This window comes from Meles meles, chromosome 10 (genome assembly GCF_922984935.1).
Source record: "Meles meles chromosome 10, mMelMel3.1 paternal haplotype, whole genome shotgun sequence".
NCBI classification, from domain to species: Eukaryota; Metazoa; Chordata; class Mammalia; order Carnivora; family Mustelidae; genus Meles; species Meles meles.
In genome coordinates this window covers 59,980,740-60,003,653 of record NC_060075.1, presented here as the reverse complement: position 1 = coordinate 60,003,653, position 22,914 = coordinate 59,980,740, and the positions used below count along the sequence as shown (strand labels likewise).

Here is a 22,914-nt window from a genome sequence, read left to right as displayed (position 1 = left end):
ATTCATTTATATAGTTGACATTAGTGAATGTCTAGCAACAGCTACTGTGTTAGATCAAAAATGGAAGAGGTTAGAGGGAGAAATGTACAAATAAATAAGACAAAGTCCCTGCCCTCAAGACATTCAGAGTCAATAAAAGAGACATATAATAGTTTATTAACTGTATATGAAAGCCTTTGATACAAAGATTAGCTTCATATTTTATAGAATATCCTTAAACTGTTTGCCATTCTAGTTGGTATCGTTGCTAATCCATTATTAAGAGATTCACCCAATGGTCCATGATATAGTAAAGAACTCTACCGCCACGGTCACTATTCCACATGGCTACACTGCCACATAATTATTATAGCAAATTGTTTCTTTCCTCTGGGAATCTCGTACTCTTGATATTACTGACATGAGAATTTTTTATCCTAGCAACCTAGAGCCATACCATAGGTTCTAAGAAATTGGGTCATCAAACATTTTGCATATAATTAAAACAAATCTGTCCATCTGGGCACATAATAAATAAACTTGTGAACTTTCATCATTGTGGGAGTCCTAAAGCCAGTTTTATCTTCTAGTGTACAATTTCTCTGGAAAGTGCTAGATAAATGAGGTTTTTGTTTTTGTTTTTTTCAAACACTTCCTTTTTCAAGCTTAGATCTAAGGCAAGATTCCACATAAAGTGCATTTGTTTTGTTACATAGCATGATTAACAACTCAGATACAAATAAATTCTTTATCCAAAGAATCTGAGTTATGAAAAAATACTATTATTCATGAAATTAAAGCAATATGAACCAAACCTTATCGACCCCTAATATCTATTCATACAGACAGCTTTCAAAAAATATTCATATTAAAAAAAAGTAACAAACATATAATAGCCTGCTGTATTATAGTAGTGAATATTTAAAGTGCTCAGTTATACACCTTACTTATCAGAACATGTGCTTATTAAGAAGTTTCACTTGTTATCCCTTAGTATATATTTCCTGGATGATCAAACTATGGTTTAAATAAACAGAAAATCATTTATCCACATCTTGACTGTTTTTACTGAAGAAAGCAGCCAAAAGATTTTTGCTGTGATTAATTTGTTTGAATGACGTTATTTCAGAATTTGGAAATCATATCTTGTCCTGTGAAAATCATAGCTGCCATTGGCTAAACATTCATTTTATCTTTTTACTGAATTTATTTAGTCATTCACATTACAGCCTTCTATATAAAAGTCTGTAAATACCTGTCCTTTTAGGGCTCGCAGTATATCACAGGAGAACACAAGTGAAATAGGCACCTGCAACTGCCGCACAATTTCCCAAGATGGCCAGAGGCAAATAGATTGATAGGATGTTGGACTACATAAGGCCGCAACCCATATTTATATAACACCATGAATGTCTGTCTTTTGAAGAAACAAACGTTAACACCAAACATCTGGACAAAAACTGAATATTTCAGTGATGTATCTAGAGGTTTCTAAACATCTGGAATTTGTAGATTTAATACTCTGTTTTCATTTGTATCTGGGCACTTGAAATACTGTAGACATTACCTAACAAATATTTATTCACATCGTTACCACATGAAAACATGCAGAGAATCATTTTGTAAGTACAATTTTTCAGATCTAATCCCATGCCCTGAGATTAAATTTGGTCACAGCAGCTGATCTAGTAAGCCAAGGTAAACAGACCCTAGAAAGACTTACCCAAGTAATTCAGTGGCAAAGTCAGCAGTTGAACTGAAGAATTAGAACCAAGAATGCTCCATAAAGTAAGGAGGTAAAATGCAAAAAGAAATATTCTTCCTGCCTGAACGGATTTATATCTGATTAAGAGAAGGAATCCCTCAGCTGTTTCAAGGAGTACATGGGAGCAACCAGTTGACTGGGCTCTTTCTTTGCCTTACAACTTGTAGTTGGGTGGTTCAGTGTGGGTGTGTAGGAGGATGAAGGGTGCTAGGACACATTCCAAGACTACAGCCTGAGTTCTTGCTTAGAGGGCTGCCTTTCACGAGTATCCCCTATTTCAGCACAATGGTTTTTTGTTGTTGTTGTTGTTGTTTGTTTTTTTGTTTTTTTATATTCCATTTATTTGACAGAGAGAAATCACACTAGGCAGAGAGGCAGGCAGAGAGAGAGGAGGAAGCGGGCTCCCTGCGGAGCAGAGAGCCCGATGTGGGGCTCGATCCCAGGACCCTGGGATCATGACCTGAGCTGAAGGCAGAGGCTTTAACCCACTGAGCCACTCAGGCGCCCCTACCACATTGTTTAAGACCATGAATCATTTCCTTGCCTCTGTAATTTTTAGTTTTGAAGCCTCTCCCCACCTTTAGAATGCTTGAGAATTAGACTCACCAATATCATCATAAAATATTTACTATCTTGCATATTTTTAAACAAAGTGAATACACATTAGCTACTGGGAGCAGTAGGCAAGTTATATATTCAAAAAATCCTTTTTTGAGGCAACAAATGAAATTATACATAATAAAGTTTATGTTATGGGTGTTATTACAAGCCAATGGCACATTTCTCCTTTCCAAAAATGCAACCAAAGTAGTAGTCATTCACATGATGGACAAAATTCTCAGAGGAGTGATTCCTTTTAACTGACTTTTTAGAAATGTGGAAGAGTACATTAGTACAGTAGTAAGATGCTAACAACAATACCTCTTTCTGTCATACTTGAGGAAATTCAACTCGAATGGCCTATTTCAATAATATTTACAGGGAAATTCATTATTCCTAATCCTATTTTTTACAAAATTAAAAAAAACAGGTATGCCTTTTAGTTATTTTAAGTGAAATACTGTTTACCTAAGCATGGTGTGAACATATGACTTCAGTAAATTTGTGTGGAAATACCAAAACTAAATTAGGAAACTTTATCCTTTATTGTGTTAAAAATTCCTGACTAGCAAATCTTTAATCCATAAAATTGTGTATTCTGAGCCGCTACCCATACTTATTTTGTTCACACCCCTGAGATCAACTAGAATGATGGCCTCTGTTCACAACATTTTCCTAAACTCTGGGATGAAGTTTAACAAAAGTTAGCAGCGTATCAGTCAATATATACCATTTTGACTAACAGACTCTTCTAGTCATGATCTAATTAAGTGAAACCCATCAAATATAAATATGTGGTTGACACATAGGAACACACTTTTTCTTTCTTTTTTATAGTTTTTAAAAGTTTTTATTTATTTATTTGAGAGAGAGAATGAGAGAGAGCATGAGAGGGGAGAAGGTCAGAGGGAGAAGCAGACTCCACATGGAGCTGGGAGCCCGATACTGGACTCGATGCCAGGACTCCAGGATCATGACCTGAGCCAAAGGCAGTCACTCAACCAACTGAGCCACCCAGGCGCTCCAGAGAACACTATTTTTATCAGCACAATAGAAAAAGGCAACTTTCTATGGTTCAATCTAATGAGATTAATATTCTGATTATTTCCAGACAAGCTTAAGTTCATTATTATAATATATACGAGTCTTCACCACACTCATCATTTCATTTATTTAGGGATTTAGGGATCACATCCCAAGATTATTTTTAAAAAGTATAATAGTAATTATTACTATCATATTCAAATGCACTGACTACAAAAAATAGTCTATAACCTAAATATCTGGAAAAAGTTCAAAAATTTAAAAAAAAAACAAAACTGTCCAGTGGCACCTGGGTGGCTCAGTCCATTAAGTGTCTGCCTTTGGTTCAGGTCATGATCCCAAGGTCCTGGGATTGAGCCCCACAGCAGGCTCCCTGCTCAGTGGAGAGTCTGCTTCTCCCTCTCTGTGTGTCCCTGCCCCCCCTTTGGGTTCTTTCTCTCTCTCACACTCACTCTCTCTCAAATAAAATCTTAGGGAAAAAGTCCATCATTAAAAATGAGAAATAATAGATTTGAAGTTAAAAATCTATTCTAAATTGAAAGCATTTCTGAGGTTTTCATGAAGAGTGATGAGACTATGACAACCAATTGGCAGAAAGTCTTTTACAGCCAGATTCTCTACAAATTGTTCTCTTAGGTCTGCATTTATCATTTTATGGATGTCACAGACCATATACATATACTGATGTATAGACTTACATAAATAATAGAACAGGTCTTTAGAACTGAAGGTGTCTAACACAAAACTGGCTCCTCAAAATTTCTGGAAGCTTCTTAATTTTAGAATTCTTTAAATGACAAAAAAAAATCACATGTATGCAAGGACAGTGTGGAAAAGGAATAATCTTTCATAGCAAAAATTTCTTTCTTTAGCATTACACTTTAAAATGGTGATCCCAGGGATGCCTGGGTGGCTCAGTTGGTTAAGTGTCTACCTTTGGCTCAGATCATAACCCTGGGTCCTAGGATTGAGTCCTGCATCAGGTTCCCTGCTCAGCAGGAAGCCTGCTTCTCCCTCTGCCTGCCAGCCCTCTTGGCTGTGCTCTTTGACAAATAAGTAAGTAAAATCTTTTAAAAAATAAAATAAAATAAGATGGTGACCCTGCAATGCAATGCATATTATGTTTCAGAATGTTGTTGATTTATTGATGATTAAGTATAAATTAATATATTTATTTCTTTATTGAAGAAATTGGGAAATAAAATGTGGCAATTCTGAGATTAAAAAGAATTATCTTTATCATTATACCAGTTTGATGAATGTTCATAGCAAGAATGTGTAGAGCAAATTTTAATAAAGTTTTAAAATAAAGACCATTTTATAGTTGTGTGTAAATATATAAAATATAGAAAGATAACAATATAGATATATATCTATATGTATATATACATGTATATATATATATGTGTGTGTATGTGTATACATACATATAGAGACATTTCTGTACATTGCTATCTCGATCCATCTAACATTTAAAAAATTGATTTGTTATATATGCTCAAGACTGTCTCAATAATGTTAGGGCCTTATTTTTCTGAGAATTTTTTCTACATTATTTCATGTTTAGATATTTATATTTATAAATTATTAGAGATCAGTCAATTGCTTATTTCTCAGCCTTCTACATTATACAGGTAACGTTTCTAAAATTTGATTTAGGACAGGGTTAAATCATTGAACTTTCTTTATAGATCTTGCTTTATAATTGATTGTCTTACATTACTCTTCTTATTTCCTAGTCTTTGTTTTTTGTTTTTTGTTTGTAGTATGTAAGATAGTTCTGAATCTGCCTTTTAGATTGCACATTGTGCCGGGGTGCCTGGATGGCTCAGTTCGTTAAGGCTCTGACTGTTGGGGTGGTGGTCTCGAGGTTGTGGGATCAATCCCCAAGTCAGGCTCCCTGCTGAGTGGGGAGTATGCTTCTCTCTCTCTCTCCCTCTCCCTCTGCCCCTGCTCTCACTCTCTCTCTAAAATACATAAATAAATATTTAAAAAAGTAAAGATTGTACATTGTTCATATGCATTCCTTAAAAAAAAACAACAAAAAACAGCAGTGCTCAGGCAATACCTCTTTCCATTACAAATGAAGATTCCATCACATTCCATCATCAACTACTCCACATTACATTAACCACCATTTTTCTACTAGGGGTTAACTTATGTTTAATCTATTATTTTTTTAATTTTTACTTTTTTAAAAGATTTTATTCATCTATTTGAGAGAAAGAGAGAATGAGCAGGGGTAGGGGCAGAGGGAGAGCAAGAGACTCTCAAGCATGCTCCCCAGTGAAGAGGCCAGAAGGGGCTCGAACCCACTACCCTGTGATCAGGAGCTTTGCCAAAACCAGAAATCAATGCCCAACCGACCGAGCCACCCAGGAACCCCTCATGTTTAATCTTTTAAAATAGCAGACACACCATGATTTAAGCAAAAAAACCTTATTGTTACTTCAGGTGACTGTTAAATACTATTCTAAAGAAATAAGGAAATACTCTAACATCATTGGCTTCGCAGGTAGTCTTGAATTAAACAGACAGTAGGTCTGGTCATGGAGAATGATTTATTAGCTAAATAACTAAAAGCATTCATAAGAACTTATAGAAATAAACTTTCAAAAGACAGGGATTATGTAAATTGATGCACAAACAACAAAACCGCTGTTAATTTGGCACATGGAAAATTCTTCTTCATAGTATCCAAAAAACTGGACCTATTTTGAAAATACTTGGCACTGAGCCATTTAATGATTGAGAAGTAACAAACAAAGCATAATCCCTCTCATTTCCAATAATGGAATATGATCCAAGTAGGTGGGATTTTCCATTTATCTTGGCAGAGGTATCATGCATTTGGTCTGTTTATTCCAGTAATCTTTGCTAGTTTACAAATCTGCAACACTGCACCTTTATTAGCTTTGTGAAATGAAAGGATCTCCCATTCTTTCTATATTTGGCAGCTTTAGCTGTATAAAAATGTCCATTTTGTCACTCCTGTTATAGTTTCATGCAGCTGCCTTCTCTCTTCTTCCCACAGTGAGGTATTAAAAAATTGGCAGCAGCTTTCTCCAAGTGTGTCTGGACAGATGAAAAGGCCAGAATAAGCATGTCAAATGTAAAAATACCTTGGGACAGGAGGGTCTTTGGACTGATGGGCTCTTCATAATATTCCAAGTGGTTCTGCCAATTGAGGCTTATTAGCTGTTGATTGAGAAGGGTATATAAGAGTATGTTGTAAAATGGAAACTCGAAGCTAGAAGCTGGGAGATACTAGAGTGGTAACTTCCACACAACAGCAGTATATAATTAAAAATATTTGAAGCTCAACTGTGTTCTGGTATCTCCATTTTTATTTAACATAAAATAATTTTCTTTAATACCTATGTGCTAATGTGGAATTACTTTGCAGAATGAGCAAAGTAATTTGCTTCTTCTTTTTCTTCTTCTTCTTTTTTTTTTTTTAAAGATTTTATTCATTTATTTGACAGACAGAAATCACAAGTAGGCATAGAGGCAGGCAGAGAGAGAGAGGAGGAAGCAGGTTCCCTGCTGAGCAGAGAGCCCGATGCGGGGCTCAATCCCAGGACCCTGGGATCATGACCTGAGCCGAAGGCAGAGGCTTTAACCCACTGAGCCACCCAGGCGCCCCATCTTCTTCTTCTTCTTTGACCAGATGGAGTTTGAGTGGGATTATAAACTTCCCTGACCTATTAAGGTATTGCATTATGGGAGACACAAGGATTAAGAATCTGACTTCTTCGTAAAATTGCAGAAACTGTTCTACAAGTAGGGATTTGAAAACTCAGGTCCTGAGTGGTATTTAAGGATTTAACATATCTTACTTTTTTCCTTAAAGGAAACCTAATCATCTTAGTAAATCTGTTTTTAATAGTAAGTCTTTATAACGACATGTACGGGGCCTATAATAAAATGCAAGTAGGGCACCTGAGTGGCTCAGTAAGCCTCTGCTTTCAGCTCATGTCATGGTCTCAGGGTCCTGGGATTGAGTCCCGCATTGGGCTCTCTGCTCAGCAGGGAGCCTATTCCCCCCTCCCCCCGCCTGCCTACTTGTGATTTCTCTCTCTCTCTCTCCCTGTCAAATAAATAAATAAAATCTAAAAAAAAAAATGCAGCAAGTATGTTGATCAGTGATACAAACAAAGTAGGGGTAAATACAAATAACATATCAGTTATACAAAAGCACATTTCATAGGCAATTAAATAAAATTCCTAGATGAAATTATATCTAAAGACTACTTCTGGTTATAAATCACATTTTCACTTAGGAGAAAGTTATTTATGTAAAACAATTCTGCCATAAATTGTTATAGATTATTTAATACTGATTTTTTTTCTCTTTACATTATACACATACAAGTTCTGCCTTAGCATTTGAGTCTTGAAAAGCTTTTACAAAGTCAAGAAAAAATATTTTGGGAGATTGAAAATCCTATTAAAGTTAAGGAAAATACTGTACAATATGGAGTTAGACATAAGTCTCAGATTATTTTAAAGTATGGCAAGATAAATCTTGCAGAATGGATATAAAAAAAGTACATGTCTATAGTTAGAATATTTTACATCTGGAAATCCTATAAAAGGGGTGCTATTTAAGAATATGTAGGGTTGGGATATAGATTACATAGATAAGCAGGTATAGCACTAATGCAAAATCAAAGTAATGGAATTGCTGTGTCACAATTAAAAGAAGATGAATGAAATAGGTTCAGTTTATAACACTACATTTATAACTTTAAAAGCCCAAGATTGAGAAAATGTCTCACTGGGACAAGGGCTCTGGCATGTTGGAGGAATCTGCTTTCAGATCTTTAAGAATAATAAAATTGATGACTGACAGCATACAGTATTTTTCTGATAAACTTAGCATAGTAAAATTCATCCCAGAAAACTTAAATAAAGCCTTCAGATTCCCAATTTAAGATACTGAGTGTACACAGCAGTCTAGGAGTAAAATGAAATCTGGCATAATCAAGAACATTTTCCCATACAACCTTGTCATTCCTCTCTTGTGACATTCAACACTCATCATAATTGGTAGTACTTGTTCAATCTTTCCCTCTTCCATGTTCTATCAGAGACTCGTCTCACTTATTTTAGGGAGACTTTATTTCTAGCATCTAGCTCAACAAATATTTGTGTTACAAAATAATTCACTATACTTGAAAGGCAAAGATTCCCACCCCCCCTTTGTTGACAATTGTGTTTTATAGTTTATGCCAGAAATTCTTTCATATCCATTATGACATATAAACCTGAGTAAAAGCAAGAGAAGGTAGTTTTAATTTCCATTTTGTGGCTTAGGGAGATTTTTACTGGCCTAAGAATACACAATTTCACAATTGGAAAATCTAGTTGTTTTGTTCAAACTTCTATCAGAATAATCCAGTTTCTTCTTACTAACACATAGTGGCCCTCTAAAGACTTAATTTTGATTGGGAATTTGGATTCCACATGCATACATCTCCTTTTCATATGAACTTGCAAAACTGGAAATAAAGATTTACAGGATAAAAAAATCTTCTGCACAATACAAAATTTCAATTCTTTGAAAATCCAATTATATCTCAAAAGATGTTTTTGTTTTTTCCCCAATGATCCTATTGTTAGATTGTTTCAGTAATGGCCTCTAACAAATGTTACTTTCCTTCCTTGTACCCATTCCTTTAGATGGTCCCCTTGTATGTTGACAATGTGCTTGGTCATATAACTTGCTTTAGACAATGAGGCACAGTAGTAAATATGTGGTAAGCAGAGTCTTTGAAAGCCCTTGTACACTGGAGTTTTTCTTCTACTTTTGGCAATGCTTCTACCCCCATTTGAAAAGTCCCAGAGAGCCCATTAGAAGAAGATGAAACCACACACAACAGAGACAAGTGTCCCAGCTGAGGCTATCTAGACCAACTGGCTCTTCAAACCCACCCGTGACTGCAGCTCTGTGTATGAGGCATTTAGGTAAGGCCAGCAATCTAACTATCCAATGAGCCCAGTCAAAATCCCTGACCCACAAAATTGTGAGCAAACTGAACATTGGTTATTGGTTGAAACCACTAAGATTTCCGAATGGTTTGTTACATAGCAAAGGCTAACTGATATAAAACAGAAAAGGGACCTTAAAAAAACAAAAAACAAGGATTAAAATTGGTGTGTGTGTGCGTGTGTGTGTGCGCATGTGCGCGTGTGTATATGATTTTGCTTAAAACAGCACATCATTCTTTTCCATAAATGGCAACTCAGGAAGAAAAAGACATATCCAAAATACCTAATAAATTTCCAGACCAAATTTATAGAATTGCTTCTAAAAATAAATTATTTTAAACCAAAAGTGAAACCTCTGCCTTATAATCAGATAATCGCAGGTAACCAAAGCCACCCCCGAACAGCAAGCACAGAATCTTCACTTTTCTCTTGTACTTCAAGCCATTATTTCTGTAGGTTGGAAGCAAATCCTAGTTTGTTTCCTTTATGTATCATATAAAACATGATTGCATTCCTTAGAATTCACAGTCTATACACAAGGACATTAATGTGTAATGCCTCCCCTCCCTTCTTTTTTCTTTTTTATCTGCTCCCAGTTTTTTTTTTTTAATGAAAATAACACAGGTGTCTAATAATGCAGACTTCAGATTCTCCAACATTTCCAGCAAGCCAAATGTTGTACCCTTACGGAGGGAACTTTGTATGTGAAGTTCAAGGGAAGGAAAATGTTGTGCTTCACAACTTAGGTACTAGTCATAACATTTAATAAAACATAAACTGCCAATAAATAAAACCACATTAAAGTGTTTCTCGATATATTCCCACTACCCAGAAATATCCTTTCAAAGGCTGAAATCGAGAAATCAACAGAGGAAAGCAGATGATTTAAGAAATTGGATAAAATAATTTGCTCTCCTAAGACAGTATTCATTTGTCCACACCCTGTTGGTATTTCTTTGGTGCCGATGGGATCCCTGGAGGAGGTGCATATAGTGAAAAAGGAAATGAGACTCTAGTCCTAGGAGTGCCAATCATAACTGCACTGTCCATAAAGATGTTTGGATTTGCCTTTCAGGAATGTTTTTCTAAAGATTAGCAACTGTTAACCATCAGTAGGCTAGATTCTCCCAGGGCAAATCAGAATCCATAAAAAGAATGCACTGGGAGCCCTACTGGAGCAAATAAAATCCAAGAAAGGACCTAAAATATAACTAATTAGAAAAGCATTTTTTTAGGTTTTATCAACTGGAGTCCACAGATCATTAATTTCAAAGTGTTCTCTAAATGAATCAATGTCAGAATTTTTAATTTTTGAGACCAACATAATTTCAAAAATATTTGGGAAATATTTACTAATGATCTATGTTCCCTTACTCCCATGATTTCCCAGCCCCCTTGAACTTAAGTGGCACCACTGATGATTTCCGGACCTTAGAGTATAAATGGAAGTGACATGGGTCATTTCCAGGTGAAAACATTTAAAGGTCAATGCACGAACCTCCAACTCTTTCTTACCTCCTGTGGTTACCAAGGACACCACATGTCAAGATGCCAGAGAGTCAGATTGGGTCCGTGAGTGATTGCTTGTAACGCTGGACTTGTAAAGTTAGTATGGAGACTGAGCAAACAGTGAACTTTTTTATTCTGTCATTGAGGTCTGGGGGTTAATGTGTTATAGCAACATAGCAAACCCTGTCCTGGAGCAAGAGGAAACTAACATGGGGTTGCCAGCTTTCTAGTACACCAAAATAAAGAGATTTTAAAATACAAGCAAACAAAATTGCTCACTACATGCCATCATTATATACAAGAAATAATATTTTTAAACCAAAATATATAGGAAGGACATAATTACAGAATAAAGAATGATTCCTTAAACTGAATAAATGTTGTTTTCCTTAAAACACTGCTATCTTATCCTTAATTGTTTCATTTTGCTGAGCCAAAACTTCATCATGGAATAGAACACCTGTTTTCTCAGTGGTATTTAAGCGCCACAGGTCTAGATATTTCAAAAATGGTGAGAGAAGACTGTTGACTGGGTGTAATGAAAAATGCCATATCACAATAATGTCCAACTTTACCTGTCTTTCAGTGAGATCCAGATTTACTGCTATCTCGTATCTCCTCAGTCTGGTCAGATAATTATGATGGGCAAATTCTGCTTCAAGTTCTCTGATTTGCTCTTTGGTAAAAGCTGTCCTTTCCTTTCTGGGTTTGCTATTGACTTCTGACTTGTAATTTCCTTCCTGGGAGTCTGGAAAAAAGAAAAAAAAAAGTGAGACAATTAGATTTACTTCATTCATTCGAATGTTTTCAATCCCATCATTCATACCAGGCACACATACTGAGTAAATATTTTTTTAGACACTGTGTTAGATATGGGAAAAATAGATGGCAAAGATAGTAAAACACAACAGGGTAAGATACATTTCTTATTTTTTTGATCTGCTCTCCTGTCACTCACAGCCTAAGTGGCAAAGAATCTACTATTTTTTCAAAATATGGAAAAAAAAACTGCTCTTAATATGATAAAAAGATAAATAAACCATCTCTGGAAAATAATTTTAGATACAAAATTGTGTTTAATAAGTTATTCAACATGTACCCTTGGGATCTAAGTATGACTGAACTTTTTAACTCCTAAAAAAAAAAAGGCATTGACATAGTATATGAATATTTAAGCAATTTGAATGTTTGGCAACTGAACCACAAGTGTCGGTTCAAGCTCAGACAAAGCATACATAAGAGTGTATATATATTTGCTGACCTTTTAATTTCTATTTAAGTTTGGTCTCTTTGAGGGCAATAGCAATACTATTCTTTTACTTTATACAATACGCATTCCAGTGTGGCATTTATAAATGAAATTGTGTTCGTATAACTCAAACTATGGAAAGTTTTCAAATGTTTTTTCATTATATGTGAAAAAAACATAAGATGCACAACACTCAGGTGCCTGGGTGGCTGAGTCAGTTAAACTGAAGACTCTTGAATTTGGCTCAGGTGGTGATCTCAGGGTCCTGGGATTGAGCCTGGCATCTGGCTCTGTGCTGAGTGCAGAGTCTGCTTGAGGATTCTCTCTCTCTTTCCCTCTGCCCCGCCATCCCACCTGTGTGTGCATTCTCTCTTTCTCTAAAATAAGTAAATAAATCTTTTAAAAAAGATGAACAACACCTAACAAAAGGTATCCAAATGTCAAATCTTATAATGCCATTTAGAAATAATAGTAATTTGGAGCATATTGTTCCATCTTTTTTCCTATGCTTTTAAGGCATAATTAACATATAATATTTCATGTATCCTTATCATATCCCTGAGATATAGGTTACAAGACATTCTAATATACTGAAGAACAGAATGTGTGCCTATAATGGAAAACAAATTCCACATAAGTCAATAACAGGTAATCATAACAGCTCTAGTAATTCAGATCAAATCTATCTGCAGGGAAATAGCAACATGATGAAGGTTGATATAGTAAATGGTATGTTTGTGCTCTCTTAAATATTACTTCAATTCTCTATTTTAGAGCACGTGCACACAAACCATGACATCTTTAGAAGGTAAGAGTACAATGAAGTCTTCTATGAGCCCAAATGAGAGAAGTGATAGGAAAAATGATGGGTATTCAAAGGTTACAAAGTGTGGGACACCTGGGCGGGTCAGTCAGTTAAGCATCTGACTCTTGATTCTGGTTCAGGTCATGATCTCAGGGTCATGAGATTGAGCCTGTACTGGGCATGGAGCCTCCCTGAGATTCTCTTTCTCTTCCTCTGCCCTTACCCCATCTCTTAAAAAAAAAGGTTCCAAAGAATGACATTTTAATTTTTTCTAAATTGACAAATGTGATATGGTGTATTTTAGGAAAGACCTTTTGGGGCAGCATTGGTTTCTTCATCCAATGATGCTTAAATATGCTGGGTAATACATATTATTTAGTGTGTACACACACACACACACACACACACACACACACACACACACACACACACACATTAGTGTTCTTTTCTGTCTGGCGGGGAAAGTCTAACTGAAGTCAAGAGTGTCCTCTATAATGGGAATGCACCAGACAAGGCATTCTAATGTAAACAGTCTGTTCTGACTCTTACTAAATCTCTATTGGCCGGATGTAAAGTTGTGTAGGCCCAGCCGCAGCAGCAGCTACAAAAAGTTCACATCAAAATTTTGGCACACAGGCCATTACTTTTCCTCTGAGGGATCATAGGAGGATTCACGGATGCAGTGGCACCGTCGCAAATTCCTCAGATTTCACTGACCACATTTCTGAGCTTGTCACTTAGCCCTGCGCTGACTGGCTCCCCACCTCCGCAGAGCAGGCAGGGCTTGATTCAGGGCAAAAGTGGTTTGTGACATGACACACACGGGCTTTACTGGATACTATGCCACTAGGACAAGATAAGTTCTGTGACAGATGATGTGTGAGCTCTCAGATGGGCTGTGCTCACACAATGCCAACTTCCCCGTCTCAAAGTGGAACCTCCCTTTGTCATCCACTTACTGTTTTTAGCTACAGATTTGCCAACCTCTTCATCTTTACAGCATTTAGCTATTCTGTGTGAGCGAACCTTGATGATGACTGAATAGTTTTTAATTTAATGTTTCCATTGGCTGTCCTGGTAGACTGCAAACTTAGTCACAGCCTAGATTACCCAGATAAGTACCTCTCACAGGATCTATATTCTCACATGAATCAAAACTATTATTGCCAATTTGGAGCCATGCTCAGTCTGAAATCTGCAGCTGATTATTCTTTATATGGGGACAATATTCCTTTCCTTTCTGTGAAGCAACTCTGGAAACTGACAGCAAAGCCAGAGCATTTTTTCTCATGAGCAATTCAATTTGAATGATTCATGATTAACACAGTTCCTTATATAAGCATGAATGAACAAATTCACATTGAGGAAAGCCTGTTACTTTATATTTATTTTTGAACTACTTTAACTTTTGTAGTATTCAAAAGTATTTCAAAATCAGTATGTGCACCCCCCACACACACAAATACACAAGCGCACAAAACTTAGGCCAATGCTTGTAAGAAGGTTCCTTGGAGTGGATCTATATACATGCCCATCGTAACCAGAAATATACAACAGGAGGTTTATATATCCAGTGACTGAGTTTAAACAAAAGTCTGGCTACAATTCAACATCTAAATCCAAAAACAATTTATTGAATGCCTGAATTGCAAACCAAAGTAGCTCACAGGGACTAAAAGGATGTGAACTGCACACACTTACGCTTATCGTAATTGCACATGGAATAATTACATTGTACCTAACTTGACCAAGAGTGGGTGTGTGCTTCCTGAATTCATCACCTGAGAGAAAGCGAACCCAGTTGAGGTAGCACCAATGTTAATTAATTCTGTGTACACTTTCATCCGTGTAACTGTGATTCTGCTGTGGTTTTCACCCATGTTGCTGCCACTATTTCTTAACTATTGAAAACATGCTCCTTGGAACCATGTTTCTGGACTTGTATTTCCTATAATCTTGGATTTTTATTTTTTCTCTTTTTTCCCCAACATGTCCTGAAGCCCATCATTTGCTGACCCTAAGGCCTCCACTGCTATCACCTGACTAGTTTTTCTTTGGTGGAAAATGGGTGGGAGACTTGGACAAAGCTTTTGGCAAATTACACACCAGCTCCCATCTGTTTTCCAGCTGTTTCAACTGAGGCAAAAATCCCTCCGTTTTCTTCAACCTCCCATATCCTATGCCAAATGGTAGGTGTTGAGGGGGGAATCTGGAAACTACCTTACTTTCTTCCATACAACCACAAACAAAATGTCACCATCTGTACAGTATATTCCAATGTAAAATATTACAATTGTTGTTTCTCGTCTCAGATACTTTAATGCACATGCGGGTGCACTCTCACACCCCCTCACCACTTGGAGGAAATGTTGACTTATGTGTTCAGGTACAGTTGGCAGTCCCAGTTCCCTAACCTTTTGCTCCCTGGGACTATGCTAATGGAAGAAGTCTGCAATACTTCCGTGGAGGATAAAAATTGCCCTCCAAGGATCATTTCTGTCTAGCATTTAGAACTTCTCCACATGTGACTTTTTATTTCCCCTAGTGCAAGAGGATGCCAAAAGATAATAACGTTTCAGTGAAGACAAGTAATATAAGGGCTTGGTCTGTTCACTAGTGGTATACAATGTTTTTTAGCAAAAGAGAAATATTAAAGTATGATTGAGTATATTTTTTGGCTACCCTGGGTAAGCTTACTGACTTGTTTAAATGAAAAACATAATTTACCTATGTCTGTAAAACATCAAAATGTAAAGGAGTGTCTCTATAGCTTAGACTACAATGAATATTTATTCCATATTCTGAAGGAAGAATGAATACTAAGCCATTTTCTATCTCATCCTTTGCAACTTCTTGTATCAGTGTTTTATAATCTATTCAAAATGATAGATATTCTTTTATTATTAACAAAGCTGCACAAATAGTTGGTATAGGAAGCTAATAATGATCTTTATGTGAACATAAGGATTGTGAACAGAGGCAGGGAAATTTATAGAATAATCATATTGATGCTAGTATTTTCACATTTAAGTGGGAAATAGCCTTTCTTATGGGAAATTCTTCCAACTTGCTACTCCAGTTTCTTAATGAGTAGGAATTTCAGCCTCTCCAGATTTTTTTTTTCCAGAATAAACAATCTTCCCCCAGTGGTTCGTAAATCCTCTTGCCAATCCATGATCCCCTCTCCAGATTTGAGAACCAAAGCACTAGTGAGCTACTCTTACTAATGAGTAAGTCCATTATATACTGAGATGTTACAGGAAAAATGGGATTGAAAACCACTGTGCTCAATCTAGAATAGAAACAGGCACTGAAAACATCCACTGTATCTTGCACCTTTGATGTGAAAAACATACAGTTTTAACAATAGTTTCCCTTGGGGCGCCTGGGTGTCTTAGTGGGTTAAAGCCTCTGCCTTTCGCTCAGGTCATGATCCCAGGGTCCTGGGATTGAGTCCCACATCGGGCTCTCTGCTTGGCGGGGAGCTTCCTCCTCTCTCTCTCTGCCTGCCTCTTTGACTACTTGTGATCACTGTCTGTCAAATAAATATATATATATTAAAAAAAAAGAATAGTTTCCCTTTACTTACAAAGCAAAGCCAAATATCAAAGGTCATTTTTCAGTTTAGTAATAGTAACAGTAATGGTAATAGCTGTATTCAACACGCAAAAATCATTCTGTAGAGCTTCCTTGCTCATTGCCTCTTTGATTATTAGTCAATCATTCATTTCAATTCCCTACTTTTTGTGCCATCAATATATGAATTCATTTTTACCTTACAGCCTCTTCTTTGTGGAGTTCCTTTGTTTTTAAAGAATGACATATTAACAACTGATTTTAATTTTATTACCTTGCCCCCCCCTTTTTTTTTAGATTTTATTTATTTATTTAAGAGAGAGAGCCGGAGATCGCAAGCAGGGGGAGCTGCAGAGGAAGAGGGAGAAGGAGGCTCCCCCAGGGGGCAGGCTCAGCAGGGGGCCTGATGCCCACGCCTGAGCCAATGCCCAATTTCGATGCCAGCCTGGATCCCAGGACCCTGAGATCATGACTGAGCCAAAAGCGCTGCTCAACTGACTGAGCCACCAAAATGCCCCATTACCTTGCCCTTATTATTTATTTACTATGTAGTTCTTTCTGATACTGAGAGAATGTCAACCTAATAGTTCTTCCTCTGTGCCATAAATACAAAGTAAAATACACAAAGAACTAACATATTATGATGAAATTAATATTGTACAATTCCAAATATATTTAATAAAATAGTATTTTGTTAAAAACTTAAAAAGAGGCAGACACACAAAATGGGAATACAGTGCAACTTACTTGAGTCAAATTTAGCATAGTTTTAGTTCTCACTACCAAGTTCAAAGTATTTAACACAAAAACAAACCCAGCATATGTCTTCTGGGTAAATGTAAACTTCCTCAACCTTGCTACATACTTCTAGGATTAGAAACTGGTTACAGATGCCCAGAATTGACTTTATGCCTCTTGCTATATCCCAGAGAGAAAACATAAACTACAGAAATATGACCATCTGTCTATCAAAAGAAGGCACACATACATGTACATGTTTGAATTGTGCCTGCTAGCAAAGGATTTCACAATAATCACCATTTGCACTCCAAGGGAACCCCAGTGAAGAGCTTTTGACACATAGCATTCCATTACATTTTCCTGATCCTATTAAAGAATGTACCCTTCCTCTTGAGATCTCATCAAATGATCTTTGTTCCTTTCTTCCAATGTTTACATTCTGTCACTATACGGATCCTTTGTTTTCTTAACTAGAATATAAACGTTTGATGCATACTACAGTTCTCATCTATTTAGCAGTTGGAGGCAAATACAAAGATAATCCTGGCATTCACATTTACATCCCAATACATGCAGAAGCAACTGACAAGGGCATGAAGCGGATGCAAACTTCCATAGGCAATACCCACCCCGCTTTTGCCTCCTATTCAGCTCTTATGTCAGGGTGTTTCTGTGTCCCTGAGAGAATAAGGAGGGAAAGAAACTTTTTTCGGAAAGTAAGGACAATAAGTAGCTTGGGAGTGTCAGAAGAATTGTGACTTTTCTAATTTACTGTCAAAAGGGCCAAAAGGATTTTGATCTCTTATGACTTCAGGAAACACCACACAGCTTTTGCAGTGAGGCACCAAAAAATTCAGTATCAGTTCTGCTAGCAGCTTGGTAAATTCCTTCGACATGTCACAGGAGAGCTTCCAAAAGGTTTTTTGTTTTGTTTTGTTTTCCTTCTAGAAGACAAGTCTGCATTTCCTAAGAGTGTGAAAGCTCACATTTATGCCATGGTTCTGAGCCTTTTTTGTCAAGTCACCATAGTGACTCTAATATATTTTTAGAGCAGTAACTCTTATAATAAAGTATGAAGCTTATTATTCATCTCCATGTCTGCTTTACTTCTCTGAACTCTAGACTCCAGCTAACTTAAGATTTAAAAATGAGCTTTATTCATCTTCATATTCCCAATATTAAGCACCTAGTTCTGAATCTCTGCTGGAACTGTGATTTTCATGCTCTGGTTGTGGATTATGATTCCAGTGATAATCCTAAGGGGTTTTGTTTTGTTATCAGAATTTAAATAACCTTCACCTTAAACAAAAGAGAAAGCATCATAGCAAAATTGTTTTATATTAACTTTTCAAAGCACATATACCAATTAATAGCAGATGGGGACAAGGGGTATTACTTATATTTTTATATCTATAATGGTATCTCCAAATATGTTCAGATAGAAAAGCACCAAATCAGTGTCACTTTTATAAAATTTCAAACCGAGGAGACTGAGGACTCTGGGTGGCTCAGTTAGTTAAGTGTCTGATTCTTGGTTTCTCCTCAGGTCATGACCTCAGCGTCCTGAGATGGAGCTCCTAGTTGGGCTCCATGCTGGGCAGAGTCAGCTTGGGTTTCTCTCTCCTTTTCCTCTGCCCACCCCCCACTCCCAGCTCTCTCCTCTCAAATAAATAAATAAGTAAACGGTCAAACTATAGGATACTTTCATTCTGTAAACAGAACTCAACCTAAAACCTAAGAAATTCAGAATTTACACAGTAACTAGCAAACTTCTATTTTACACTGAAAATTAATGAATCCCTAAAAATATCTGTGTCACTTTTGATTAGTGTACAAATAAAATTAAGCTTAAGGTAAGTTTTTATTTAAAAATTTAATAAAGCATAACTAAAACTGGAAATCCAATAAACTAGAGTCAGTGTGTGTGTGTGTGTGTGTGTGTGTGTGTTTCTTCTCCTTTAAAGAATCCTGACATCCATTTACATTGATTTAGATAGTTTAGGTAGGTAGGAGTCACATTCTGCTTTGATGTTAGAGCATTCAAAATGTTTAGCAAACACTATTAACTGGGTTAAAAAAAAAAACAGGTCAGGCTTATTTACTAAACAAATAAGTATACTCTTTTAAAGACTGTGCACTTACTTGTTTGCTTGGAACTATTGTCTACTAATAATTTTCCTCACATAGAAGGAATAAGTAAAATAAATTATCATTAATAATAATAATAAGTAATTTATAAGTAATAATAATAAGTAAATTACTTATTTTTTAACCTCAGAAACAATCACATTAGAAGATTAATGGCAAATAATTTATGAATTGATTTTGCCTTAATTTCATAGGAGAGGACTCTGAAAAACAACCTGAGGGTTTTGAAGGGTCAGGGGTGGGAGGTCGGGGGAACAGGTGGTGGGTAATAGGGAGGGCACGTTTTGCATGGAGCACTGGGTGTTGTGCAAAAACAATGAATACTGTTATGCTGAAAAAAATAAATAAAATGGGAAAAAAAAGATTTGAATCAGGAAAAAAAAATTTCATAGGAGAAAAGAAACTATAAAAATAATAATATATTAAAATAATAAAATGAAATAAAATAAAATAAAAACAATCATAAAATCCCAACCAAATTAGCGTTCTGGCCCAGGCACCAAGCAGCAGTTAGTTTCCTTCTGATTACTGTTGGTAGAGTTAAATGTTTTGTGATCTATTTGTTTATGGCAGCTTTGCCAGCAAGAAAGCAAGCAGTCTGGGGGTGACTCATTTGTATTAAAGTCAATTTGTGATTATTTTTGTAAAGGGATTTTCCCAACTGGAAGAAGTGTAAGAATTTAGGACTTACATTTATGGAACACTGTTTAAATCCCTTCCACAAATAGAATTCTGTTCACACTGACTAGAGAATACTTGCTTTCTATCACATAAATACATAAACAACCAACCAATCACTTCTCTGTGACTAAATCAGCTGCTTGTATGATTTGATAATTTACCTAAATAATAAAGAGTAAGTGTGATGTAAACATGTTTGAGCATATTATGAAAATGACAAACGTGCTGACAGATCTCAAAATGTACAAATCATATTATCCTTTTTCTCATCATGATTACTACTACTTATATATATATAAGTAGTAGTAATATATATATAAATATATATTACTACTTAAATATATTTTGAGTTGGGAAAAACAGCAGTGAAACTTACTTGGAAAAAAATCTAAAACAGGAGATCTGAGTACAGGGATCAAATGATAACTAAGAAGGATTTCTGAAGATAAAATGTTAAGAACCGCTGGCCTGTGCCATAAAGAATATGCAAGCGAAGGCGGCTGGTAGCAGAGACCAGGGGAGCCTGAATGGTTGCAAGAGTCTAAAAGATTATGAATAAGAGAGGAAAAGATGAGGCCTTCATTTAGCTCATAAATACTATTCTGAGAGATGAAAGAAGAGGTTGAAGTCAGAGAGACCGATTCCAGAGTTCTATTTCTTGGACAAAGGAAGGTATGAATGATACTCAGGTCCAGAACCTGCCTGTATGGAGAAAGGCGTATTAGGAACTGACAATATTGTTGAACTGTGACGGGCTCAATCATAAAGTGTCATTTACATACCAGCTTGTGCTATAATCTATCTTTGAGCCAGATATCCACGGCCTATACTCTATAGGTGTGGTGTGCTACATACATACATGAATAATTTATTGTGTCATGTGTTACCAAACCAATCAACTCAACATAATACCTATCTTAAAGTAGCTTACAATCAAGGTGGGAATAAAAGTTGCTAAAGATAAATCCACAAATAATTTTAAGAAGTTATTTGGGGTATAAGATCACCACAGCTGTTTATTAAAATTTAATGTTTAGGGATGTATAACCTGTGTTTCTGTCAGACCATTTTGTGGGAAATACCTGAATAAAATCGCTATTACTACATTTGGGGGGGGCAATTATAGAAAGATACACACATATACATTTGCATATATAACAGATTCTAACCATCTACCCATGAAGCCTTCCTTTAATCCCACATATGGTATGAAACATTCTATAAAATCTTAAGAATCACTATACAGGAAACTTCTAAAAGACATTTTTAAAAGTCTTAACATGCAATTATACATTTGATATAGAAACTCAAGAATTTAAGTGCGGTTATTATCTGTACATCCATAAAATTTTAGAAGCTAACTTGAATGTACACTAAAAGAATTACACTAGGAAGGTAACTTTTACTGAAGTTTAAAAGTAAAAATTATCATAATATACTACATGTGAAAAAACTTCTACACCTATTTCTAATCTCTACCAAGACAGCATACAAATGGTATGAAGTTAAGTTAATGAGAGAGTGAAGCTTTCATCTAGGTTTGGCAGACAATTCATGGCTTGTAATTTTACATCAGATTGAGGCACTCCACCAAAACTCACAATTTAATGATTTTTTTCACACGTCATAGATCACAGCCTATAACTTTTGAAATGTTTCAAAAGCTTATGAAGTTTAGATGTTAAATAGCATTTAGTCTTCCACTACACAGTGGAAAGGGGCTCAAAGTATCAACATTTTTGTTGTTCTTAACACCTGTGAGTCGACACCTGTGTTGTACAGAAGACATGTACAGTTTGCTCCTAAATGTAACTTTCCAACACATACACACATGCATGTGCACACACACACACAGATAGCATATCCTCTGCTTACCTTGGAATAATTTTCAATCAATGGAAAAGATCTTAGTACACATTTTTTAAAGTTTTGCATTGATTTAACAGAATTGTGATTATAATTAAAGCTGTGTAAGTTTACAACTTTACATGCTGCTTCAAACTTTTACATATTTGGAAGGGAAGAATGACTTGGGGGTAAAGTAGCAGGACCTTTGAAGCTAGCCAACCTGAATTAGAAATCTACTGTTGCTACTTACTAACTGTGTGGTCTTCTGAGCCTGTCTTTTGAAATTCAGATTCCCCATTTACAGACTCCACATGGGAAGATTAGGGAATTTAGAGTGTGTATATCTAAGATGTAGAACCAATGCAATAATATATGACTATTATTAATAATATTATTAAACTAAAGATATATCCCGAATCAGATTTAATTAACTGAAATTTTTACTAAATCACATTAGACTTTTAATTGTATATGAATCACTTAACTGTCTTTTCACACCTAGCCTTTAGTGAAATACATCTTGATGTGTTTTGTAAAAATGAAATTGATTTTAAAAAGGAGGTTATTATATTTTTTTTAGCTCTTTCTACCAATACATATTTTAAAAGACCCAGCTGTGCTCATAATTTCTTTGGCCAATCAGCAAGGTTTAATTATGTTTCCTTTAAAAAAATAAATGGGTTTTGTAAGTCTGTATGATTTCTTTCTTTCCTATTTTCTTTTTACAGCTTTAGTACTAAAAAGTGGATTCAAAATTAAAGTATACACTTTTTTCTGAGTCTAATTAAATGGCACTATCTTTTATTTTCAAAGTAAGCCAAATAAAAAGTATATGTTTGTATGTATGTAAATATATACACATATATACTTATACTCAAAACATTTAAAATATTTTATTTTCTTCAGTCACTATCGGTCACATAGGCAGGTACATCAAATTCATGCACATTTCTGGTACATATTTAAAACATTTAT

The 22,914-nt window shown here is 35.7% G+C and overlaps 1 protein-coding gene across 1 annotated transcript in view; it reads right to left on the bottom strand.

Moving 5' to 3' along the window:
• The window catches only part of MEOX2 (mesenchyme homeobox 2), a 63,340-nt gene that overhangs the window by 5,144 nt on the left and 35,282 nt on the right, over positions 1 to 22,914 (bottom strand). The window contains exon 2 of the mRNA XM_046021001.1: positions 11,467 to 11,639. Within this exon, the coding sequence (XP_045876957.1) occupies positions 11,467 to 11,639 (173 nt within the window). The remainder of the gene's footprint in view (positions 1 to 11,466; positions 11,640 to 22,914) is intronic.